Consider the following 27,897-nt stretch of genomic DNA (forward strand, 5'->3'; position numbering starts at 1 on the left):
TAGAAGTTATTTGGGAGAAGTTGACAAGGGTATCCTGAATAGGATCACAGAATTCTATGTATTTCAATATAAACACAACCCCTTAGTTAAAAAGCTTTATTTTCAAAAACCAAAATAAAACAGTAAAAAATATTAAGTACAATATTAAATTAAGTTTTATTCTTATCAAATAAAAGCATGCAATGAAACCAGAAAATAAGTATTTCGAATGAAGGAAATAGGACATGATCATTTGCCGGACATGAATCCTTACATGAGTAGGTATACAGAATAGCCCAAAAATCCATCTCCCCCCCCCCACAGGCCTCATACAATCCATTCCAGATGATTTGTCTAGAGGTATAGGAAGCAATTCTTTCCACGTTTATATAAACCAATGCGTCAGCAGCAAGCACTACCGTATGGTAGTAAAGGTAGTAATACCAGCCGTATGGTAGTAAAGGTAGTAATACCAGGTAGTAGTATCAGCGGCAGGCCAAAAAATAGTAAGTATTTATAAAATATTATAGTGACAACACATGAGGGTGATTCAGGTACCACAGGTGTTCTATCTATGGACTCTGCTTAACCCTTTTGACACCCTGTAAGTATATTCCGGTATGATAACAGCTGTAGTCTATGCTTCTGCCAATACATCGTATTTTGGAATACTTATGTCCCCGAGTAATGAGAGAATAGGTAATTATTATGGTATAAGACGAACAGGTGTGCTAATTGTTAAGGGCTAGCAATGGTGGCTTGTCATAGGATTGATCCTATGACAAGCCACCATTGCTAGCCCTTTAATGACGTAATTTTTACCACTGTGTAAGCATTAAATTGGTATCTCCAACATTCCAAGGACGTAAATTTTATTATTCAAATAATTACTATTACTTGTCACATATATAAAAATCATTAAAACTGTAAGTAAATCTATTACTAAAAGTTCAAAATTTCCTTGCAAAGTAAATATAAAAATATTGGTCGTGGGTAATTTATTTTTTACAAAATGGCAACGCAGGGTGGGATGACGTCAGCTGGGCTAACCTTGAAATGTCAGCTGTCACTTTTGAGCATACCGTAAGCCCGTCACTCTCTCACAGTACTGCACAGAAAGAGAAAGTTGATCTCTGTCGCGGCGAGAAAGAGTCGCGTGTTTACGGTGCTAAGCCTGCTGGTTCTCTTATGTACCATGGGTAATTATCACGTTAAAGCTGTACAACTCCATCTATAGATATTGTTTTTTGGTTAACGGAGCCTGAAAAGTTCTTTATTTGTTCCGTTAAAATCCGCGGGACATTTTTCCTGGCGCGTATACTATACTTACATATCCCCATTTACGTCCCGATTTTACATTTGGCGCTTCGCAACGTCTATCTCATTTAACTCTAAAGTATTTAATCTACCCTCTTTCAAAATCGTTGACAATCACTTCGCCTTTATCCGGCACGCCATGACAGCTCCTCCGAATTCTTTTTCCAAGTACTTGGCGACAGCCAGGCACAGGCCGTCGTTGTTTGGAGCCGCCACAACTTGGATGCCGATGGGGAGGCCTTGGCTGTTGACGCCGAGAGGTACCTGGGAAGGATAGGTTTTATTGAAATAATTTGGCAATATTTCTGATGTTGCGATCGTGTGTGTGACAGTTCGATGACACGATGTTCGTGCGTCACCCAATAGGATCCACATAATATCAGCGTCGTGGTTCACGCCGCGACTTGTGCTGAGTGAGGCCCTTTTATCTCAGGACGGCCACCACCACCTTATGATCATTTCGACAATCATCCGTCTTGCTTTTTTGTAATTGTTTTAGTGGAAATTTTATATGATGTTGTTGTCTTTCTTTTGTATGTGGCGCCCTTTTATAATAAACTATTTCTATTCTATTCTATTGAAAGTAACCAACACCAGGCATTTTTTTCCTATTTTTTTTGATTGTTTCCTACTTCGATCATAATATGCTTATCGAAGGTTTTCTATGTTGAGATTTGCCGCAGATGGCATTAACTACTTGGCCCGACAAATGGGGAGCGCTCAGGGCTCTCACCCGGTACAAAATATAACACAACAGGCTTGAGGGTGCCCTGTTGGGCGAGAACCTCGGCTCTGAGAGGAAGATATATTTGAAAGAATTAATATCTGCAACATTAGGTATTTATAACTGTACCTCAATTTATACACAATAAAAACCTTATTTATTATTTATTTATTTGTACACAATAAAACAAACACAAGGAACATACAAAGAAAACAGATAGTACAGGCACAGATCATAAAATATGATACTAACGTACAGGTACAGGTAAGCTTATCTCTAAATAAAGAGACCTTCATCTTTACCTTACGGTAACATGTGATTAGTAAGGCGAACGTACTTATAGAATAACACGTTACATTCTCTTTGGTAACATAGGCTATGTATGCCCTCAGCTAAGATGCTGTCTGGGGCGAACCTCAAGTGCAATATAAGTCAAACTAAAATAAAAAAAAAACTCAAATACCTGCACAGCCGGACACTTGAGCACATTGACGATGGCCCAGTAAGCGAAGTTGTAGGGGCGTAGCACGCTGGTGTAGTGGTAGGGCGCCGCGTAAGGCGCGCTGGGCATCAGTAGGACTCCGCTGTCTCCCAGCTTAGCCTGGAAGTTGATGGTAAAGGTCAAAGTATGTCTACAACTGTTAAGCGGTAACTACAGATGATACCTCCTTACGTTTTTTTATAAATAAAGATACGACAAGATTCCTGTGACGATGTACAGTCATGAGCAATGTAATGTACCCACTTTAAGACTCTGTCGCACTAACATATTTGACATTTAGTGAGACTTACAGTTTAATTTGTCAAAAAAGTTAATGTATCTTGGTACCAAAGTGTATATACAGAGTGTTAGTGACATCGTAACGAAAACTTTGAGGGGTGGTTCAGGCCATGATTCTGAGTTGATATCAAGTAGAAATTTCCGTCGCAAAAGTATGGATTGGAAAATAATTAAAAAGAAAAGAAAAAAATTCATGAATTTTTTGACACGAAATTTCACTTGATATCAACTCAGAATCATGGTCTGAACCATCCCCCTCAGTATTCGTTACGGTATCACTAACACCCATACCTACTTATATGGCTACCGTATGTACTTGTACGGGGTGTAAGTGTCATCGTAACGAATACTGAGAGGGATGATTCATCTGATTATTCTGAGTTAATATCAAGTGGAATTTTCCATCGCAAAAGTATAGAATTGAAAATAATTTAAAAAAACTAAAAAAATAACATGAATTTTGCGACGGAAAATTCCACTTGATATTAACTCAGAATCATGGTCTGAATCATCCCTCTGAGTATTCGTTACGATGTCACTAACACCCTGTATAATATTAATGCTCGTGACCGTACTTACAGCGCTATTTCAGAGATAGTAGATTGGTTTACTGTAAACAATCTGCTACTAAATGAAAATAAACAAAATATACGCTACCTAATCAATCGCTACCTAATCTACCTAAAAAAACAACTAATATCAAGTATACAACATACTTGATATTCGGATCAGATTATGTATAGAATTAATTACTTCTCTTTATTTTTGTAATAAAAATGGTCATCATTTATACCCAAAACCAAAGATGCATTTAGGTATGTCTTTTATCCATGAAATTAGAAGGTTAATCGAAGGCAAAATAGAAAGTAAATAAAGAAAACATTTTTGTCACCTTTAGATCTGTCTTTATTTCGTGATCAGAATTTCATAATTTATTATCTTTGACATACGAAACTACCCGATTATAAGCGTAGGTACCTAGATGACTACTTACATAAATATCCTGCTTGAGTTTCGCGGAGAGCTCCTCAGCCCAGGCGGCGTCCACTTGTGGCATCATCTGCAGCTCCAACAGCCGCATTATTGTGAAGAAGCAGTGGTTGCTCAGACCCACCAGCTGAAAGGAAGGAAGAATTACTGTTACAAGTAAAAGGGTTAGGGATTTTTCATCACAGAACGATGATTAGCACTAGAATAAGTGCCTGAGGAGCTCGGTAGCGCAGCGGTAAACGGTCTGCGATTGTTGGAGTTAAGCAACTTTCGCAAAGGCCGGTCATAGGATGGGTGACAACAAAAAAAAGTTTTCATCTCGAGCTCCTCCGTGCTTCGGAAGGCACGTTAAGCCGTTGGTCCCGGCTGCATTAGCAGTCGTTAATAACCATCAATCCGCACTGGGCCCGCGTGATGGTTTAAGGCCCGATCTCCCTATCCATCCATAGGGAAGGCCCGTGCCCCAGCAGTGGGGACGTTAATGGGCTGATGATGATGATGAACATAACATAAAGGGCCTATATACGTCCCACTGCTGGGCACAGGCCGCCTCTCAATCAACCGGAGGGGGTATGGAGCATACTCCACCACGCTGCCCCAATGCGGGTTGGCGGAGGTGTTTTTACGGCTAATAGCCGGGACCAACGGCTTAACGTGCCCTCTGAAGCACGGAATCATCTTACTTTTTCGGACAATAAGGTGATTCAAGCCTGAAAAGTCCTTACCAAACAAAGGACAGTCTCACAAAGTGATTTCGACAATGTCCCCATCGGGAATCGAACCCGGACCTCCAGATCGTCAGCCTAAAGGTATATATAAATTAAATCGATTAAACTTAAGTATTTTGATGACGTGACGCATATCTGGCTGGCGCGTTATGTCATTTTAATAGGGATGACCAGAGTAAATAATTCGCTGGGTTCATTGACTGAACTTTTGCTTTTTGATTGTACCTTTTTACATAACTCCACCCAGCCTTTGGCTTCTGAGCCCCCGTTGTTGTACAAGCTGGCGTAGTTGTCAGGCTCCTTGCTCATCCAGTGGTACCACAACCGGTACATGTGGTCCAGACCCTCATGATGGTACTTCTCCGGCCCGCTCCCCGTCGACGTCAGGTCTTGGCTGATCTTGGTTACCACCCTGAAAGATAATTTGGGAAATCGGAAAATTAGTTTCGGTGGCGCAGCGGTTAACGCGCTCGGTCTGCGATTGTTGAAGTTAAGCAACTTTCGCAAAGGCCGGTCATAGGATGGGTGACCAAAAAAAAAAGTTTTTATCTCGAGCTCTCCGTGCTTCGGAAGGCACGTTAAGCCGTTGGTCCCGGCTGCATTAGCAGTCGTTAATAACCACCAATCCGCACTGGGTCCGCGTGGTGGTTTAAGGCCCGATCTCCCTATCCATCCATAGGGAAGTATCTTGCAGCTACTTTTCCTCGGCTATACTGAATTCTCCATCTCGTTATAATCTGGGAGTCTTCAAGACTAGAGTGAATATTTGCCAGGTAAGCCTGATCCACCCTAGACCACATCGTCTTATACAATCAGGTAAGATTGTGGTCAAACGCGAGCCTATATTATCTTCTATCGTGTGGGTTGTGAGGTGACTTACCAACCTCATCAACCCTGGTGTCAGGGTTATTATTGACCCACCAAATGCTCCTGACATGGCTTATGTAACGACTACTCACTTACATCAGTAAGTAGTAACCGGGACCAACGGCTTAACGCGCCTTCCGAAGCACAGATCATCTTACTTTCGGACAATCAGGTGATCAGCCTGTAATGTCCTAACCAAACTAGGGATCACAAAGTGATTTTTGTGATATGTCCCACCGGGATTCGAACCCAGGACCTCCGGATCGTCAGTCCAACGCTCAACCACTGGACCACAGAGGTCGTTAGCCTATATTATTTAAAAAAAAATGTTGAGAAGCTGCAGTAGTTTTAGACGGATGACACGACTGTTTTTTTTTATAACATAAAAATTGGCAATTTGAAGTGTTACTGATAAAATTAAGACATTTTTGAGTTTAGAGTTTTTGGTTGCAGTTTCATGTCTGTATGTAAGCCTTGAGACAAAGTCCATATAGAAGGAAAAATTATTGCTGTTTAGCAATAAGGCCGCCTATTGTGCTTATGTTTTTATTAGTACCTATATGTCGTTGTGCAATAAAGTATTATTGATTGATTGATTGATTGACAAATGTCCGGCAAGCGCTGGACAAACGGATTCCTGTGAATCAAGTTATAATAAATGTTACCTGTTCATAGCTGCCGTCATGCCAGGGCTGAGTGGACTGACGAGGCAGTCCTTACTGCCCTCCATGTAGTAAAACTTGATGTCCTGAAAAAATAAACGATTTGAAGAAAGAAACGGATATAACCAGCAGTAGCGGCCCTAGGGCGGAGTGCGATCGCTGAGGGAAATCGTCGATCACGCCGGCGGGCAGTGTCGGGGGAATTTGTGATGTAAGATTAGCGTGGTTAAAAATAAGTGATGTTTCCTAGATTAACAGTACCATAGAACAAGGAATAATACTACACACGTATATACTCACCTCTTCGCTCCTCACCAGCATCCGAACTAGGTTTATCTCACCCCCATAGTCTTACTTTAGTCTTCAATCGTATGGGCGTCACACACACAGATGCGCGTGTACGATAACGTCAATGTGTAGTGTCTGTGTAAAACGAGGTGTTTTGGATGGAGTGTGTCCAGGGTGTGACATTACCTTCTCCCTCATTCAGCGCTTATCGCTATCGACCCACTAGGGTCGATTAATTCTGTCAAATATTTTTCCTTTCAGACGACGCCCTGAGCCGAGGTTCGCGCCCAACTGGGCACCCTCAGGCTGTTGTCTTAAACGTTGTACGTGTGAGAGCCTTCAGCGCTCCCCATTTATCCGGCCAAGTAGTTAATGCCATCTGCGGCAAATCTACAATAAGTCACGTCAAATAAAAAGACATTACCTTAACATTGACGTCTCTGTCCAACTTGAGCGAGGCAGCCTTGTCTCCAGCGACCACCGTCATCAGCGGCGCCAGGTCTTCCACGTGCTTGGAGATGAAGCCTAGAGCGAACATCGACTCCTCACCGCCCTTGCGGAAGAATACTCCTGCGACAGGGAAGCGTTATTTTTAGGCCAATATAAAATTTTTCAACAATCCGCACTGGGCCCTTGTATGGCCCGATCTCCCTATCCATTCATAGGGAAGGCCCGTGCCCCAGCAGTGGGGACGTTAATGGGCTGATGTTTTTTGTCTGTTTAAAATTGACGTGTGTTCCATTAATATGCCCGTCGATTACCCGTCCCTTTCCTTTTCGGCGGATAAGAAAATTACAGGTACATATAACTAAAAATAAAATTAGGATATGTGTGCAGGAATCCTCCACCAACCCGCAGTGGAGCAGCGTGGTGGAGTATGCTCCATACCCCCTCCGGTTGATTGAGGGGAGGCCTGTGCCCAGCAGTGGGACGTATATAGGCAGTTTATGTATGTGCAGGAATCAGAGCCGATGCTTCGAAACACAGACAGCGGGAAGGTCCACTATGCCTGTCCCATTGCTGGGTACGGGTATCCCCTTAATCACCCGGAGAGCTAGCGAGTTAGTGAATGTTTGGTACTTATAACACTTACCTCTTAAATTGGTAGCTCCAGCGGTGGGGTGGTACCCAAACATGCCACAGTAGAAAGCGGGCATGCGCGTCGACCCACCCACGTCCGAGCCTGAAGCAACACGGACATAATGCACACCTTGTAGTATATTAAGTAGTAAGTATGTAGGTTACTTTTACAGGTTACATCAAATCTTTTTACAACCTTTTTTTGTTACAGGGTGTTAGTGACATCGTAACGAAAACTTTGAGGGATCATTCGAGCCATGATTCTGAATTCATATCAAGTGGAATTTCCCGTCGCAAAAGTATGGAACGGAAAATAATTTAAAAAGCACTAAAATGATCATGACTTTTCCGAAAGGAAATTCCACTTGATATCGACTCAGAATCATGGTCTGAATCATCCCCTTCAGTATTCGTTACAGTGTCACTAACACCCATACCTACTTATATGGCTACTGTATGTACTTGTACAGGGTGTAAGTGACATCGTAACGAATACTGAGAGGGATGATTCAGCTCATTATTCTGAGTTAATATCGAGTGGAATTTTCCATTGCAAAAGTATAGAATTGAAAATAAGTAATTTAAAAAAACTAAAAAAAACCATGAATTTTGCGACGGAAAATTCCACTTGATATTAACTCAGAATTATGGTCTAAATCATCCCCCTGAGTTTTCGTTACGATGTCACTAACACCCTGTATAATCTTTTTATTTAGAATATTTTTACTTTTTTGCCCGCGACTTCGTCCGCGTGGCGTGTTATAAAAGAGAGATCTTTGTGTGTGTGGGAGTGCATATCAAATTTCAAGCATCTAACTTATAACAGTTTAGATTTTTTCATACAACATTTTTTTCCCGCTAACTCCCATTTTTCAAAATACAGCCATAACTAAACTTTATATTTACTAAGGTATGCATGCATGCTAGATTGAAAACATCTATCTTACGCGGTTTTGATTTTTTCATACAAATGTTTTTTCCCGCTAACTCCCGTTCCCGTGGGAATTTTGCAATATCCTGTTGCAATTAAGCTTTACGTTAACTAAGGTACCTGCATGCCATACCGTTCCCGTGGGAATTCCGGGAATTCCTTTCTTAGTGCACCTCTACGGTACCTAAGCTACGTCCCTTCCAAATTTCAAGTGCCTACGTGTAGCCGTTTAGGCTGTGCGTTGATATGTCAGTCAGTCAGTTTCTCCTTTTATATATTTAGAAGATTGTTTTTCAAACTGTCTTTTTACTTCTGACATAATATGAAGATTGGAAATACATGCATAAACCGAAATTGCTGAATTCTCAAAATAACACACTTTAGTTTCACACTGGTGATCCCGACCACAAGTACCCTTTCAATAAATTCCAGCAGGGCTAACTTGCGCAACGAGAGAAAATTATCGATCGATACAATTGTCGAAATCGATAAGTTTGTTTTTTTTCCGTAACATGCTTTTTTTTTTGACGTGACTTATAGATTTGCCGCAGATGGAATTAACTTAATTAACTTGGCCGGACAAATGGGGAGCGCTGAGAGCTCTCACCCGGCACAAAATTTAAGACAACAAGCCTGCGAACCTCGGCTCAGGGCGTCTGAGAGGAAGAATATTTTAAAGAATTAATCGACTCTAGAGGGTGGTTAGCGATAAGCGCTGAATGAGGGAAATCGTCGGCCAAACCGGCGGTTACATATCTTTCAAGTTATGTAGACTTTTTGTAGGTAACAAGTAAGTTAGGTAGGTAACCTCGTTACATTCAAACGTAGATACTTACTAATTATTTGAATATGCAAGTTGGAGTCAATGGACATTGTTCATGAACACACACACATGTATACAGGGTGTTAGTGACATCGTAACGAAAACTTTGAGGGATGATTCAGGCCATGATTCTGAGTTGATATCAAGTGGAATTTTCCGTCGCAAAAGTATGGAACGGCAAATAATTTAAATAAGCTCTAAAATTTTCATGACTTCTCCGACAGGAAATTCCACTTGATATCGACTGAGAATCATGGTCTGAATCATCCCCTTCAGTATTCGTTACAGTGTCACTAACACCCATATCTACTTGTATGGCTACTGTATGTACTTGTATGGGGTGTAAGTGACATCGTAACGAATACTGAGAGGGATGATTCAGCTGATTATTCTGAGTTAATATCAAGTGGAATTTTCCATCGCAAAAGTATAGAATTGAAAATAATTTAAAAAAAACTAAAAAAATAACATGAATTTTGCGACGGAAAATTCCACTTGATATTAACTCAGAATCATGGTCTGAATCATCCCTCTGAGTATTCGTTACGATGTCACTAACACCCTGTATTTACAACCACAAGGTCACGAAAAGGTCACGATATTATTATCAATTCTCAATCATTTTGCATATTAACCTATTTTGATTTAAGTTTACATGTGGGATAAAATTAAAAAAAAAAACATACACAAGCTGATGGTAGACGCGTAGGTGGCAGTGAGGGCCGCTTCAGCACCGCTGGAGCCTCCGGGAGTGCGCCCGGAGTGGTGAGGGTTGTTTGTCATGCCGTATACCGGGTTCCGGGTTTCTTGCCTGAGGAAACACGTATAATAGTCACGCCTGAATATTTTAAAGAGCAATCTTCTTTTTTATGTGACTTTTTTTGGGTCCCTTTCTGTACAACACGCTTCAACGTAGTCTTTCCATTCACTCCCAATCAACACTACTTTGCAAAAAGGCTTTGGCCAGTGAAGGCAAGCCGGAGACGGAGGGCCTGACCGACTCTCGGGGGATCTCAGCTCCGTGGTGTCGTCACTCACCAACAGCTCGCCACAAGCTGGCCTGCGGAGACTGACTGCACTGTTGAATTCACCAGGTTAGCTGATGAATTCACCAGGGGGCGATAGGGTCGTCACATCCCTACGCCTTTATTATTATTATTATTGTACATTTGGAGCAAATGGCATTAATTACTTGGACGGCGGTGAGCAGAGTCCCAAGTTAACAAGACAACCCGCTGCCACTTCTGGTTCGACCTAAGATTCAGGAGATTTAGGGATACGTATTCCTATGGTGCTCGATCGAATCAGAAATGAGGAGATCCGCAGGAGAACTAAAGTCACCGACATAGCTCGGAGAATTGCATAGCTGAAGTGGCAGTGGGCAGGATACATAGCGAGGAGAACCGATGGCCGCTGGGGCGGAAGGGTTCTGGAGTGGCGACCACGTGTCGGAGGCTCAGTGGGTAGGCCCGCTACAAGGTGGACCGACGATCTGGTGAAGGTCGCGGGAAGCCGCTGGATGCGGGCAGCGCAGGACCGATCGTCCTAGAGATGCTTGGGGGAGGCCTATGCCCAGCAGTGGGCGTCGTACTGCTGATGACGGAGTATAGCTATTGATATACAATTACCTAGATACTGTACTGCGCTTCAAACAAAAATGGGGCCAAAAGGTATAAAAAAACCAGGTATGCTCAATCCTATGACAAGCCGCCATTGCTAGCACATTGATGACGTAAGCGTTACCACTAAATTGGTATCTCCAACATTCCAAGGACGTAAATTTTATTATTGAAAATTAAGTGAATTAGACTTATTGTCACATATGTATAAATCTAATTAATCTTTTACTAAAAGTTCTAAATTTCACCTTGCAAAGTAAATATAAAAACATTGGTCGTGGGTAATTTATTTTTTTATAAAATGGCAACGCAGGGTGGGATGACATCAGCTGGGCTAACCCTGAAACCTGGATGCTTCTAGTGAAGTAAGCGTGAGTACGTAGTCGTCACATGAGTCATGTCAGGGGCCTTTGGCGGTTCAATAATAACCCTGACACCAGGGTTTCCGAGGTTGGTAATCCACCTCACAACCCACACGATAGAAGTAGAAGAATTATTTGTGGATGTCACGCGCAAACACAAGATAATAACATCATATACTCGTATTGGTATCTCTACTTGCTGGAAAGCGCTTGGAATCTTTTTTTTTTTTACGTGACTTATTGTAGATTTGCCGCAGATGGCATTAACTACTTGGCCAGACAAATGGGGAGTGCTGAAGGGTCTCACCCGGTACAACGTTTAAGACAACAGGCCTGAGGGTGCCCAGTTGGGCGCGAACCTCGGCTCAGGGCGTCGACTGAGAGGAAAAATATTTGAAAGAATTAATCGACCCTGGTGGGTCGATAGCGATAAGCGCTGATTGAAGGAAATCGTCGACCACGCCGGCGGGGTCGGTATCGGGGTTCTGAAGTGTTTGGTGTCGCGAGCTGATTGGAGATCACGAATTCCTCTGAGCTTACCAAATGAGTAGTTCGGGCAGGTTGGTGGTGGCGATGGGGATGGCGCCTGCCACCTTCAACCTGACCACGGCCTCGCTGTCCTCAGCAGCCACCTCGCGCCGCCGCCGCCACAGACCCATGGTGTACTTCATGCCTTTCAGAGCTTGTGACTCCTTCGTTGTGAATGGGACACCTGAGGACAATATACATAAACTGCCTATACATATACGTCCCACTGCTGGGCACAGGCCTTCCCTCAATCAACCGGAGGGGGTATGGAGCATACTCCACCACGCTGCTCCACTGCGGGCTGGTGGAGGTGTTTTTGCCGGGACCAATGGCTTAACGTGTCCTCTGAAGCACGGAATCATCTTACTTTTTCGGACAATCAGGTGATTCAAGCCTGAAAAGTCCCTACCAAACAAAGGACAATCTTTCGACAATATCCCCATCGGGAATCGAACCCGGACCTCCAGATCGTGAGCCTAACGCTCTAACCATTAGACCACGGAGGCTGTCACAGGACAATATAGCCTTTGTATATATAGTTTATGCAACACGATGTTCGTGCGTCACCCAACAGGGTCCACATAATATCAGCGTCGTGGTTCACGCCGCGCGCGACTTGTGCTGAGTGAGGTCCTTTTATCTCAAGACGTCCACCACCACCTTATGATCATTTCGACAAACATCCGTCTTGCTTTTTTGTAATTGTTTTAGTGGAAATTTGATATGATGTTGTTGTCTTTTTTTTGTGTGTGGAGTCCTTTTATAATAAACTATTTCTATTCTATTCTATTGCTTATTAGACATACATACATAATCACGCCTATTTTATGTTAAGGGTAGGCAGGGACTACAGAATTCCACTAACTACGATCCTGACACACCTTCCCTTCTTCCACTCTCATCAAAAACTCAAAAAGACAAAAATAATAAATTTTATTCAACGTAATTATCATGAATGAAAGTGCCAAGCAGTGGGCACAGACCGCTCCTCAATCAACCGGAGTGGGTATGGAGTATGGAGCATACTCTAGCCCACTGATCCAGGGTGGATTAGTGGAAGTGTAATGCTCGCCGTAAAGAGACTCGTCGTAGCGAGGGTCGCCGTTCGGAGAGTCGCTGTCAACGCTACGATTCAACCAATGGCTTACTTAAACTTTCTCTCTCTCTCTTTATTTAAGAGCTGCGCTCTTGTCGGTGGAGTAATCGCCTTCATTACTCCATAGATAGGGCGTGTAGAACGGTGGCTGCCCCAATCGCCTTCCGTTCCGCAGCACACCGACCAGTTTCTCAATCGGTGATGTTCTGGCTAGAGCCCTACCAGAATCAATTTCGTCGGCCTCCAACCAGTACTGATACCGCTGCTGCCCGGCATCAGGGGTGCGCTTTTGAAGCGCCTACTCACTACGGCACAAGATCGTCATAGAACCTAAGTAGCATTTTATAGGTTAACCCGTCCCAGTGAGCTACCCACTACGTTCTGCTAATCCTGTCACTGTTGGGTCCCCAAGTAGCAAACAAGAATTGTGATTAAGTCATATATGTCTAAACTTTAGCTAAAGTGAGATTTATCCAAATCAAATAGGACTTATTAGGACTTCATAAATTCTTTTCCTTCTTTAATACTATATAGTTTTCAACAAATCCTACTTTAGATAATTTAGAATACACAAAACCAAGTTAAGTATTCTCAAAACTATTTAGTCTTATCTCAGCCTACTGTTAAGTCTAAAAGTATATTTTTACTTTACTCAGATTATTTGAAGGCTCACTTAATACTAAATTGATTTACTGAAGTATCAGTTTAGTCTTGTAAAGTAAAAAATGAATTGCCTAGATATACTTAAGGCAATTTTAATACTAAGCTTTGAGAATAGATTAGTTAAGATTATTTATGCTCTTATACAAGACTGTTTTAATCGTTTTTGACTACAATAAGTAAAACATAAGAAAAGTCTATTCACTGGACGATAAAATCGAAATAGAAGCAAGCAGAAAGATGGACGAAGTTCAAAAAATAAAAAGATCTGGTGGTTTTCGAAGGCAGAAAATTAAATACAGAAAATTAACCTGTGATAATGCACATCCTACTGTTTTTGTTAGCGATGCGATATCTTCTTCATTGCTATAATTATTTCTATCGATTAGTATAACACAATCATTTAATTTTGTCAAAAAAATCGTAAGTTCCTGTTTTTCAATTCCGATCCAGTGTGTGGCGGCCCAGGTACCTACGTCTCGCACAAATCTTCTCAAAAATGATTAAACTAGTCTAACCTAGTCTAAGCGCACGGCAACACTACACCATGAAAAATCGAGTTTTATATTAAAAACCTGCTAAGTTCAAATTTAAAAGTAGGTATCTATTAGTCTAATAATAAATAAATACTTTTCTTTCTTCTTTCATTCTTTCTTTTAATAATTTTAAAAATGTACCTATTTTTAACAAAGTTTCATTGACTATCATAAACATATCTATTTTAAGTTTTGTGTATGGTAAAATGTATTTAAAGTGGTGTAGTGATAAAGTCATCGGGAACTTGGTCGCCATTTTTAACAATAATGTTTTTGGTGGAATTTGAAACTACCGTGCACACGCACGTCGTTAATCAAATTGCAAGGGTTCTTCGTGTATACAATATTCAACGGATACTCGTTAATTTTTACAAAAATCACATTGTATCCGTTGGCAATTAGAAGCGCGGTGACCGTACCAACTTTGCGTCAGCGAACCATGTACCTATGAGAATGTATGCGCGGTGACTCGTTAGCAAATTGAGTTTGTTTGTAACTAACAAACTTTGTTAACGATAATATTGAACTTGGCTCTCATTTCACATTTATGTTTTTGATTGGATATCATTACTTTTTGTAGGTAAGTACATATCCTCGTTACGCGTGGGTCCTTTTAAAAGGACAAATTCAAAACTAAAAGTCGACTTTATAAAAATAAAACATTTGAATACCTATTAAACTTGTTTAAGATTCACGTTAAGTAAAAAAAAATATGCCAGTAAAATGGATGAGAGTTTTGTTGTATCGTGGGCGAAAAGCTGACAACCTATCACCGCTAAACACATGTTCCAACTTGCTTACCTACCCTCATAGTACTTGTCGAATGTGGCATCAAGTGGTTCCATGATCACTTAGTGCTCTGCCTACCCCGATATATAGGCGTGATATGTTATGTTAAGTTAATCTACATACCTACCACAAAAAGACCGGCTGTCATGAGTTTTGATTACTTACTGATTCTTACATCTATAGTTAGGTACAGGCACTAATTAGGTATTTATGTTAAGCGTTCATAATAGAATCTAATTATTTAAAAGTTGCCAGTTTTTTTTTCCTTTGTATTCATCTAATTACCTATCTGCATACCAAATTTTAACTTTCTAGGTCATCTGCAACTGGGTTAGAGTTTTGATCTATCAGTCAGTCAATGATAAAAATGAGGATTTTTGGATATTAATATCTAAATAACCGTTTGAGATAAGCTTATGAAATTTAGAACACATATGTATCTCGCAAGTCTCTTATGTGTAATAGTTTTTGATTTATGAGGGGGTCAAAAGTGGATCCAGATGGTTCGTGTAATATTACGCTCGGTGCGGCTCGCCAGTTCTATTTCTTGAACTTGGCTTGACACGCTACCGCGTGTCTAGATACTTTTCTTTCTTCTTTCATTATTTCTTTTAATAATTTTAAAAATGTACCTATTTTTAACTAAGCTTTATTCACAATCATAAATATATTTTAAGTTTTGTGTATGGTTAAATGCATTTAAAGTGAGCATTAGATTAGATTCCAATATGTTTTTATCTTGATAAAAGTCATCGGGAATTTGGCCGCCTTTTTTAACAATAATGTTTTTGGTGGGATTAGAAACTACCGCGCACACACACGACGTTAATCAAATTGCAAGGGTTCTTCGTATATACAATATTCAACGGACACTCGTAAATTTTTACAATAATCACATTGTTTCCGTTGGCAATTAGAAGCGCGGTGATCGTACCTACTTTGCGTCAGCGAACCATGTAGGACCTACATTGTAGGTAACCTATGAGAATGTATGCGCGGAGACTCATTAGCAAATTGAGTTTATGTTTGTTAGTTCCATTTCTGATAAATATTAAACAATTAAGTAAATCACATTCCTATCCAAGTAAGAACTTAGCATAACAATATTGTTTATCTTCCACGAGTCGAAAAACTTACCTCTTAAACAAACATACTTTCCATACGTTTTAAAAGCTTGTTCGATTTTAATTGTTACTTGTTACATAGCTAATTCTGGCACAAAATAAACAAACATGATTTTACGATATTACTTCACTAAATCAAAATAGAGGATAACTTTAGATATAAGAGTTTTAAGTAGGAATTCACTAAATACTTTTTGTCTTAAGTGGGTATACTCCTAGACAATTGAAGTAAAATTTATCTTAACTAGTACTTGATGAAGTGCAACTTGACTTTACTTTTCTAAACTGATTCTTACGAAATCAATTGTTTCTAAAGTCTTACTTCATTTAGAAAAATATTACTTAACGCCATTTTGCACTTACAGGAAGAAAACAAGTAATTTTTTTTGACAATATTATCGTCAAAAACTGAAGTAAATTAATATAATATTTCTGTTGTAGTAACAATTACTGCGTTCAGCTGTCACATATTAATAGAAAATGAATTTCTCTGTACCATATGTCACCATTTTTGTTATTTGCTGAATAATCAATACAAATTTTATTATTATTTATCTGGTATATTCAAGACCCTTCTGTTTTTTAACACTTTCTATCGATTTTACACGAGAAACAATCATGCGTTTATAATTTCCTGTATGTAAAACGGCGGAATAACCTTTTGTTAAAATAACAACTAGTATTTTAGTCGCCATTTTCTTACAGACTTCATTTCTTGTGTTAATGTAAATGTTCGCCATTATATTCTAAAATAAAGACGCGTGAAGTAAAAATCGTTTTAAGTATGACCTGAAGTTTTACTTCGTTAAGTTACAATTGACTCAGTGCAATTCAATCCTATAGTCTTAACTAAGTATTGTAGATATCTTCAAGTATACATTCGTGGTATTAAGTGATACTACAAGAATTCTAAGTTTAGAATACGCAAGAACATTGTCTAAAGTAGGGTTTAAGTCTGACTTAGCGTTGTCTTAAGTCTGTCTTGTATAAGAGTTAAAGTATGTGCCCACTTTTACTAAACTGTCTCTTCAAGACATCTTGAGGGATATCTTGGAGACATATAAGACTTATCCAAGACAAGGGCTTGATTTAGTCTACTTGCCTTCAAGATATCTACAATTCTCTTTTAAGACAATCGGTTGCTACTTGGGTCGGGGACTGCTTATATTTATATTCGCAGCTAACCATCATATCTGTCCACTATCCGCCACCTGTGGACCCCGTAGATGGCCTACAGCTCAGCCTACTACACTTAAACTTTTCTTGCAGCTTCTTTTCCCCGGCTACACAGGTTGTGAGAAGCTGCAGTAGTTTTAGGCGGATGAGACGTTCGTTATGTAAAATTGACGATTCAAAGTGTAACTATGTTACCACTGAATAAAGATATTTTTGAATTTGAATTTGAATACTGACTTAAATTTTACTTTTTCGGACACAACCTAGATTCAGCCTGTACAAAGGACCCTCTCACAAAGTAATCTTCGACAGTGTCTCCATCGGGATACAACCCGCACCTCCAGATTGTGAGCCCAATGTCACGTACCCAGGAATGGTTTCTTCCTCGCCTCCTCCTCAGAGAGGCCTGCTTCGATCATCCTGTCCACCTCCCGAGCCTCGTCCAAGGCAGCCAGGTATCTGTCTTCTGCCACCGCATTGATGATCGGGTTCACCTGCAGGCCGATGAAAAACGAAAATGATAAAATAAAAGTTTGGAAACTTAAACTTGACTACGGAAAATACACAACCTAATCAGAATTTGCTAAGCTGGTTAACCTTGAAGTCTGAGGAATACCAAAAATAACTACCTACATGTTTTATACCATTTGCGTTGTTAGTGCAAAATCTTTTAAAGTAGATAAATGTCTTCATCGTACCTAAGACTTAACTATACAGGATGTTATTGACATCGTAACCAAAACTTTAACCAAGACCATGATTCTGAGTTATATCAAGTGGAATTTTCCGTCGCAAAATTATGCAACAGAAAATAGTTAAAAATAACACAAAAATTTTCATTAATTTTCTAACAGTATATATAAACAGCCTATATAAGTCCCACTGCTTGGCACAGGCCTCCCCTCAATCAACCGGAGGTATGGAGCATACTCCACCGCACGCTGCTCCAATGCGGGTTGGTGGAGGTGTTTTTACGGCTAATAGCCGGGACCAACGGCTAACAGTATTCATTGCGATATCACTAACACCTTGTATATTAAGTACATGTAGATACTATGTACGGTCACGAGCATTAATATGTATACACTTTGGTACCACGTCACATTAACTTTTTTGACAAATTAAACTGTAAGTCTCACTAAATGTCAAATATGTTAGTGCGACAGAGTCCTAAAGTGGGTAAGTACATTATATTGCTCATGACTGTACCAGGTAGACACGTACCTAGTAACCTAACTAATACTATCATCATTCGACGAAGGCCATGCGAATGTTTTGACTGAATAGGTTGTGGTTTTATAAGTGCCGAATGTTGTAAGTTCGTGGCGTAACCAATGCGATGCATTAACCCGAAAACCAAGGCGTTATGTGCAATAAAAGGTTCATTCACCTTTCGTTGAAGTGACATTAAGCCTTCTATGGTCCAGTGGATGAGCGTTACGCTCACGATCCGGAGGCCCTGGCTTCGAATCCCGATGGGGACATATCACAAAAATCACTTTGTGATCCCCAGTTATCCGAAAGTAAGATAATCGTAAGTATTATGTATGTATGATGTGTAAGTATATAGTTTATTCTGGTATTTTTTCAATTTGCCGTAAATGGCATTATCTACTTGGCCGGAATTATTCAGGTATAATAAGAATAGTATATATAAAAAGGCAGCTACTTACCCTCAATAAGGTAGTTGGTACATTGTTTTACGTTTACGCGGTTATTATCATAATTAAAACACATAATAACGGGTTCTTAACGCGTTTAAAATAGGGATATAAGAAATAGGGATACGTGTTTAAATAATATCCCTATTTTAAACGCGGTAAGAACCCGTTATTATGTGTTTTAATTAAGGTAGTTGGTAGTTAATACAACTCGCAAATAGGGTAGCCTATGTATTGTACCGACCTAGACAACTTTGCACAAAGTTAAAGCGGACATCGAACCTATGACCTCTATTTGGCAAAGCTCGCTACTGCGGCAGAAAGGTCGTGGGCAATGTATTAAAAACATTCAAGTATAAGTAGGTATCTACTTACAAATAAACAAAAGGAAATAACTGAGTTAAAGATTTGGTGTAGGTAAGTAGTTTTCATATTACTAGATGCATACACAGTACATAATATAAACTTAGGTCATAATTAAAAAAAAACTTTTTTAGATATTAAACAAAAGAAAAATAATAAAAGTCGGTAGTACTGTGACCAAATTGAAGATGTCCTTAGAAAAAGTTCAGTACGATCTACTTTGAACCGGCGTGCGTGAAACGATTGATGAATGTGGAGGAAGCAAGAGAAGTGTGTCAGGATTTTATGAGATCACGCTGCCTAAAAAAACAATTAAATGAACGTCTTACCTGTTTTATCCGTTCAATAACAGCGCGCACCAAATCTTCTGACTTCAGCTGCTTATCTCTGATCTTCTTCGCCAGGGTCGTGGCACTATCCGCAAGGAACGCATACTTCTCATCTAAATCCGGCACTTTTTCTTTCTTTTTCTCCCAGTAAAGAGAGAAGACATAGTCTATCATTTTATCAAGTATTATACGTAAGTAGCACAAAAACGTCTTCACTGTAGGAGACATTTTGAAAGACTGACCATTGGCGGCTGTATAGACCGTTCGCCTGTGTGCAGATTGTTAAAAAATAAAACATAATAGTAGGGAGGTAAGTACTTTCACGAAGTAAGTAGAGAAAAACGTATTTTTTTCGTAATTACTTTCACTAAAAATGTGAATTAACAAAAAATATTTCAATTTTCATGCTCAAAATAGCTGGTGAATGCTTCGATGTTTTTACGTAGGTGGGTTTTAAGATATCTACCTACACTTTATATCGATTTGTGTACCCAGTGAACGATAAAGGTAAACACGATACAAAATTAACACCCCTAAAGAGCAGTGGCGGCAGTAGCAATATATTTAGGTGGTGAGAGACCTCAAAGTGGCACCCCTCAGACCCTTAAAATAAAAAATGTTGTTTTTATGTTCCTCAAAGTCATACCAACTATGGACGAAACGAATTCATCTCTCGATCAACATCCAATTATTAAGTATACTATACACCTCTGCCTATCGCTTCCGGGATACAGGCGTGATGTTTTTTTTTTATATTGGCCAAGTTTGTTGGCTCAACTATGCCTATGTACCTAGTATTGTTTCAAAAAGCGAGTGTGTAGCTAATGATAAAAATGCTTGATGTTAAATGAGTTCCTCTAGTTATTAAATAACTTGTAATTGATTTAAAAGTTATGTTGCTGTTGCAGTTTCTTGTCATTTCTTCTCCTCAGCCATAACAACAACTTGCGAAATGACGTAGATTCAAAAATGTTACATAGACCTACAACAAGTTTATTTATGATAATTACCTACATTGAATAAATGTGAACGTCAGGACCGCGTATTTATAGTATCATATATGTTAATAAAATATACTTAATGTAATAATAAAATATATTGATTCTGATTTCTGAATTCATAATACTTACAGAAGAGATTGGAAATTACAGCTACTAACCCCGCTCGGCTGAGTTGAAAGTCTAATTAAAAGAATGTTACATGTCTCTCATTAGTGTTTAAGAAAATAATTAAGTAAGTAAAGTAAGTTAACGTGACTTACTGCAGATTTATCTAAATTTTGTGAGGCTAAATGATTTCCCTTATTCAGCGCTTATCGCTATCGACCCACTAGGGTCGATTAATTCTTTCAAATATTTTTCCTCTCAGACGACGCCCTGAGCCGAGGTTCGCGCCCAACTGGGCACCCTCAGGCCTGTTGTCTTAAACGTTGTACCGGGTGAGAGCCTTCAGCGCTCCCCATTTGTCCGGCCAAGTAGTTAATGCCATCTGCGGCAAATCTACAATAAGTCACGTCAAAAAAAAAATGTGAGGCTAAACGTGTCTAAAAATATCGTTTTTTACTCTGCCTAACCTGTGGCACCCCCCGGGCACTTCATACAAACAACCTGGTTTTACACCGACTCTGCACATTGACATTATCAACACGCGCATCTGTGTGTGTGACGTCTGATACCATACGATTCAAGTCTAAACTATGTTTGAGGGGGGTGAAGTAAACCTAGCTTAGACGCTGCGCTGGTGGGTAGCGGTGAGTTGAAGTTCTATACATAGTAGGTATTATTTCTTATTCTATGCCTGTGGACTGGTTTTCCCTTCGCGGATTGAAAGATTAGCTAGGCAGTCATTTCTGCAAAAAACCGGACTTGTCAAATCTTCAAGTTTGATAACGTCGCTTTTTAGTGAAAACTCTGATGTAATTCTTCAACAAAACCTCTATTTCTTTCAAATAATTTCAATGCGGGTAAAAAGTCAAACAGGAGAATATTTAGCTGGTACTTTTATTTATTAACCCAATAAGACACGACGAATTTATTTAAAACCTCATAGAAGGAAAGCTAGAAGGAAAGAGAGGAAGGGGAAGACCAAGAAGAACTTAGGTACATGGAACAGATTAAAGAAAAGGTTAACGTCATAGGGCATCTTATAGGGAAGTCAAGGAATTGGCCTTTGATAGGCTGGAATGGAAAATGCTACATCGACAAGAGCGTGGCTCTTAAATTGATGATGATAATGACTTTTAACCCAACATAAGCAGAAAAATCAATGCCCCCAATCCTCCACCTCTTTAAGATCTAGACAGAAATCTTTTTTTTTTTTTTTTGACGTGACTTATTGTAGATTTGCCGCAGATGGCATTAACTACTTGGCCGGACAAATGGGGAGCGCTGAAGGCTCTCACCCGGTACAACGTTTAAGACAACAGGCCTGAGGGTGCCCAGTTGGGCGCGAACCTCGGCTCAGGGCGTCGTCTGAGAGGAAAAATATTTGAAAGAATTAATCGACCCTAGTGGGTCGATAGCGATAAGCGCTGAATGAGGGAAATCGTCGACCACGCCGGCGGGGTCGGTATCGGGGTCCTGAAGTGGGACAGGAATCGATAACTATGCAAAAAAAAGCACTTGAAATTATTATTTTTTTGCCTGGATTCGTAGTAGCTAGTCTACTGTGAGGTTTTGTTAACAACAGTATGTAATATCACATCGCAAAGATTTACAAGAAGAAATGTGTCAAAGGTGTATGTAGAAAAAAATGTCTCGCCTCTTGACGCTGTGTGCTGGAGCTGGAACGTGTAAAAAAAACTAACAATAGTGAAAACTGATGCGTTTTATTATGCTAATTATGGGAAATAAACAAGAAATAAAATTGAGAAATCTGTGCACCGCATCAGCATGTGTACGATTTGTCGACAATGGGAGATTTTCTTTTTTTTTTTTTAAATAAAAAAGTTCTCAATAACTCGTAAGATGGCGCTAACCAACTACATTACTGGGCCATTGAAATTGATTTCTTTTTTCTTGTTATTATTTGTTTATTATTTTACCACCTTTATTGTATCTATGTGTTCTCGCAAATAAATTGATTTGATTTGATTTGATTTATTTTCAGAACATAACTATTGTGACATGCACGTAGATGCACGTTTTGTTTTATGTTTCCAAAATTTAATCGAAGGAAAACAGAAATAATTTACGTTTCGTTCCTTGCAGTAGGTAGGTAACCTATTAAGTTCAGCGCCATCTATCTAGCGGCTAGGAACAAAAATAAAAAAGAAAACCCTCATTATGTCTACCTACTAGTTGATCGAAGTACATAATGCCGACGTCGAATCGTAAGTTTTAAATTGGTCGTTTCGAATGTAATAGGTGTAATTAAATGTGATTTCAACGTTAACCTTTGTTGTGTAATGGCTATAGTCTTACCTAATCCCTAAATCACAGATAAGCATAGGTCCCGGGTTTTATTCGTGTTTTTGAAGTCACACCAAAAACACGGGAATAAAAGCCGGGACTTCTGCCTATCCATGGCGTAAGTAGTGATAGTAGTTTTAATCCCGATGTGATCAATTCAAGAAAGCCATTTTCTAAATTGCCTTGTCTCTTTCTTGGCGTTTCTCTATTAAAAATTCCTCTCGTCAAGCTTCAGTTAAACACCGCTGGTGGTAATGCTTTACATTTTTCTAATCACATGACTCTTTTACAATTATTTCCGACACACACTATTCGATGAGAATGGGCGGGAATGCAATAGCTGTCAAAAAAAATGGTGCCAACCTTCGTTTAAAAATAACTTTTAATCGATTCAGAAAATGCGATATATCGATATAATCAATCATCATCCTCATAAACAGCCTATATACGTCCCACTGCTGGGCACAGGCCTCCCCTCAATCAACCGGTGGGAGTATGGAGCATGCTCCACCACGCTGCTCCACTGCGGGTTGGTGGAGGGGTTTTTACGGCTTAACGTGCCCTCCGAAGCACGGAATCATCTTACTTTTACATTTTTTTTTTTTTTTTTTGACGTGACTTATTGTAGATTTGCCGCAGATGGCATTAACTACTTGGCCGGACAAATGGGGAGCGCTGAAGGCTCTCACCCGGTACAACGTTTAAGACTCTTACTTTTACAGACAATCAGGTGATTCCAGCCTGAAAAGTCCTCACCAAACAAAGGACATTCTCACAAAGTGATTTCGACAATTTCCCCATCGGAAATCAAACCTGGACCTCCAGATCGTGAGCCTAACTCTCTAACCACATAGAATAATAATAATTTAATCGATATTAATATTATTTTATGTTGTGATTTTAACAAAATGTACTATAATTTAGTAACTGTCTAAATCGATATTAATATATGTGAGTGTGCCCGCATTATGCACTCGGTACGGATGCCCCTCGATGCATAACATTTTACGTAAGCAACTTGTTCCCACCACTGGTAGCGGACAAGTTACTTACTTAACTAACCAATTTGTGTAGTGTACAACGCAAGAAAGTCACTTTCCCCGAGCGATATGTTGTAAAAAATATATTACTTGCTTATATTTAGAGTTCCGTAGACGCAATAGTATGCGTTAAAAGGTTAACTGTTATATGTACAATCTGTACTACAACATTAGGTATTTATATCGTTTATAATGTTATAAATGGGTCCAAATATATTACTTATATTAATTAGAGTTCCTTAGACGCATTATTACCTATATGCTAAAGGTTTAAAAACTATTATAATATAATACTAGAAAATGCGATGGTATGTAGGTAGTTTTGGACGAAGCCTGTTGTGGTTTTGTTTTTGTATTTTGACGAAGCTTGTGCGGATTTTATCATGTATGATTTGAACATGCTTTCCCTTATTTTTTTTTTATTTTTTTTAATATGAATGTGGTACTGACGAAGCCTGTGGTGGATTTATTAATCTACAATCTTTTTAAGGTGGTTTTTTTATAGTCAGATAAAGTTTTTACGTTATATATATCGTCTATAACGTCAATGGGCACCCTATTGTCTTAAATTTTGTTCCGGGTGAGATCTCTCAGCGCTCCCCATTTGTCCGGTCTAGTAGTGTAATCTACAATAAATCACACATAAAAAAAATCAAAAAACACATCTTTTATTGTTATGTAATGTTTTTCGCAATACGCAGATTTATTTAGGTAGGTTATGTTTCTACATTTAATTTGGTACGGAACCTTACTATGCTATGATGCATGTTTGAATGACGTGCAGTTGGCGAAAATTAAAAATACTTAAATTTAAATGTGCTTTTTAAAACGCACTCATGCGAGGAAAAATAACAGACGTCGAGGTGATTCTCACACAATAACGCGCGAGATAGATACCTATGTGAATGATGAATCGACCAATCACCGTGAGGGAGAGATTGACAGAGCGTCTTCGTATTTCGCTCTTTCGAACGCTGTGATTGGTCAAATCCGCGCATCTCCGCTCTTCTCCGCCCATCTCCGCGTCAGTGGAAACCTGGCCTAAGACCACGGTATTCCACTTCCTACGATTCTCCTGACACACCACTTTTGCTTCTTCCACTCTCATCAAAGTCTTCATGCAAGCTCGCCGGTTTAGTGTACATGTGCACCGTAAAATTATCGATCGATTCAATAAATATTGTCGATTAGGATAAGTTTGAGGAGTTTGAGGAGCTCGGTGGCGCAGCGGTAAACGCGCTCGGTCTGCGATTGTTGAAGTTAAGCAACTTTCGCATAGGCCGGTCATAGGATGGGTGACCACAAAAAGAAAGTTTTCATCTCGAGCTCCTCCGTGCTTCGGAAGGCACGTTAAGCCGTTGGTCCCGGCTGCATTAGCAGTCGTTAATAACCATCAATCCGCACTGGGCCCGCGTGATGGTTTAAGGCCCGATCTCCCTATCCAGCCATAGGAAAGGCCCGTGCCCCAGCAGTGGGGACGTTAATGGGCTGATGATGATGAGGATAAGTTTGTTTTTTTCCCTAGCATGCGTGTCACGTGTTTTTGTTCGTATTTTGACAGTAGACATGACTTATTTGGGTTCACATATTAGCACCAATCGACAAAACGACATAATAATATCGTCAGATTCGATAAAATGACCGCGACAAAATTTTATCACGTTGCGCATGTTAGCCCTATAGAAGTATCTAATTATAACATTTTATTCATAATAATACCGCCGCCACGATCATTCTAAGAAATAACAAATAAAAAAATATTGTTAGATATTTTGAACAAATAAGAGTGAATTATACCGAATGGAATCTCCTTTTAATTAAAAGTTTCACCAAAATATGAGTTGTGAATTTGCATAATTAATGAATGAATTTGTAAATTAATTAGGTATACGTTATCTTGTAATAAAATAACAGATAGGTAACTCCTAAAATCAGTGATGTAAGTACCTATCTAATTGATAATTAAAAACAACGCGACTTAGACAACGCGATTAAATTATTATAAGATATAGGTACGTACCTAATAGTAAAATTGTTACTGTTGTTTTAGCCGTAATTACACCTACTTAGGCGAAAGTTGTGTAAGCTATAAAAAACAAATTGGAAAAAAATAACAGTGTCCCGCCTTTTTCAGGCTGAACGAACGCAACAGCTCAGCCAAAGTGTTTTAAAACTTAACTTTTTAAGCGTTTTTATATTTTTCGTTTGACACACGATTACGCAAATAACTTAACTTCAATGACCCGCGTGCGAACACGGTTCGCGTTCTTGAGCAACTGATTCCATTCCATTTTATAATTCATGTAGACCGGATTACATTATCGGCGACTAGAAAATTTATTTTGCATACTAAATGCTTTTTTAATCAGGTTTTTGACGAACGCCTTTCGACCGTTGAATCTTTAAAATGTTGAAGTCTTAGGTCGAAAAAATCTGACGTGCATTGCTGCTTTAAATATTATACTACTTAAGTACTTATTTTTTTTTATCCCGAATCGAACTTCAATGTTCTCCTCTTCAAAATCCTAAGGGATTAAGTTCTCTTACTTACTAAAATAAATGTGGCTGCTAGATGCCTTCCACGCTTGCCCTGCCCACTCCCGTTGGGATTAACTGCGCGCGTTAGATAAGTAACTTGTAAGTTTCACTGACCTATATCTCTGTCTATACCGTTAGGACTTACGGACGTAGGTGTTTGCCTATAACTAGGTAGATAGAACAAATAAAACTATTAAAATGCAAAGTAATTTACCTAGGTACATGCGTAGATGTATTATAACTAGGTACAACACAGGGTTCAAGGATGCGTTGTTTATAAATAAATGTGAGTTACTGCACAAATTACCACGGTACTTATGCTCTGTAAACACTAAGTGCTAACATAAGAGTTGAAGTACTTACTTACTTATTCTTAGCTCTGCATTGTACTTTTATTATACGTATTAGGGTGGAGCGATTTCATTTTTTATTTTTTTTCGCTTCGGTATACCTGTAAAAAGTTGCTATTTCAGGTCAACATTAAGCACAAAAAAAATCAGTTGGCTTATGCTATGTTTCGAGGTGCCCCCATCGTCATAAAGTTTTGAAAAATTTAGGCAAATTATGAGTTTTGCCAATTTTTTTCAAAACATCGCAAACATTTTATAAAACACCTGGGCGACAGTTATTACCGGTAGAAACATGCGTGTTGAGACTCTAAGGAAGCGGGACGCGGGGGAGAGGTATTTCAGCGAAATAACTCTCCTCCGCGTCTTCATACCCAAACACCGATCGAGTGACATTTAGTAATTTAGCGCGCTTACAGCAACTCATTTATTTGGCGTTCATTTATTTGCATCCTAAGTTGCATTCTAATGAATTACCACTGCGACATTTGTTATTACAATTAAGATGGAAAAACCACAGGGCCGAAATGCTTTTCAGGTACCATTGGATCTTAATTACAAAACTGTTAAACAATGCCGATAGTCGCATTCTCCTTTATACCCACAATATTACCTGAAATTACTAGGACAGAGCTGAGTACCGACCAAAAGTATCTATACGATATTATGACCGCTATCAGTACTGGTATATTTACTTCCGATTTAGCTAATATAGAACCTGGACTTATTAACCATTCTAGTTGGCTAACAACAGCTAATCGAATTCAAAGGTTGTATGCCACAAAAACTGACCCTGAAGAAAAATTAGTGGTATTAGCCACGTACGTAATGAAAGTTTATGGACCGATGTGATTTAAGTACAATGTACTTAATTCCTCGTGCATCGACGGGGCTAAGCACCTGTGACCAACTATTAATCTTAGTCGCTATTTGAACTCCGGTATGAAGGCTATCATTGACAAAGTAATGCAACGAAATGGATATTTCGGTCATCCAAAAAAATAATATCCTCATTGCCATGGTTGGCGATGACAGAGAGGCTATCCGAGATCTGGCATATCGAAAAATTATAAAAGCAAGATCACAGAATACTCGAAGACTTCGAAAATTGAAGGTGCCGGTGTTCAATTCCGATGCTAAAGTTTATAC

The 27,897-nt window shown here is 39.4% G+C and overlaps 1 protein-coding gene across 10 annotated transcripts; it reads right to left on the reverse strand.

The window, feature by feature from the left end:
* Positions 1-82: 82 nt before the first annotated feature.
* LOC126373809 (fatty-acid amide hydrolase 2-like) lies at positions 83-26,635 on the reverse strand. Of its 10 annotated transcripts, XM_050020131.1 has the most exons (13): positions 25,884-25,895; positions 20,544-20,594; positions 19,414-19,681; positions 17,428-17,554; positions 11,692-11,863; positions 9,857-9,981; positions 7,430-7,519; positions 6,761-6,906; positions 6,052-6,134; positions 4,745-4,931; positions 3,796-3,918; positions 2,484-2,621; positions 83-1,560 (listed from the first exon to the last, which is right to left on the reverse strand). In XM_050020131.1, the coding sequence occupies exons 3-13, from the start codon at positions 19,639-19,641 to the stop codon at positions 1,411-1,413; spliced, it is 1,569 nt and encodes a 522-aa protein (XP_049876088.1). In that variant the 5' UTR covers positions 19,642-19,681; positions 20,544-20,594; positions 25,884-25,895; the 3' UTR covers positions 83-1,410. The 10 variants fall into 10 exon arrangements, with proteins under 10 accessions (XP_049876088.1, XP_049876080.1, XP_049876084.1 ...); XM_050020123.1 differs by lacking the exons at positions 20,544-20,594; positions 25,884-25,895 and adding an exon at positions 26,616-26,635; XM_050020127.1 differs by lacking the exons at positions 20,544-20,594; positions 25,884-25,895 and adding an exon at positions 26,098-26,128 and having other exon boundaries at positions 19,414-19,628.
* Between the last annotated feature and the right edge of the window lie 1,262 nt (positions 26,636-27,897).

The sequence above is a fragment of the Pectinophora gossypiella genome, chromosome 16 (genome assembly GCF_024362695.1).
Source record: "Pectinophora gossypiella chromosome 16, ilPecGoss1.1, whole genome shotgun sequence".
Taxonomy (NCBI): Eukaryota; Metazoa; Arthropoda; class Insecta; order Lepidoptera; family Gelechiidae; genus Pectinophora; species Pectinophora gossypiella.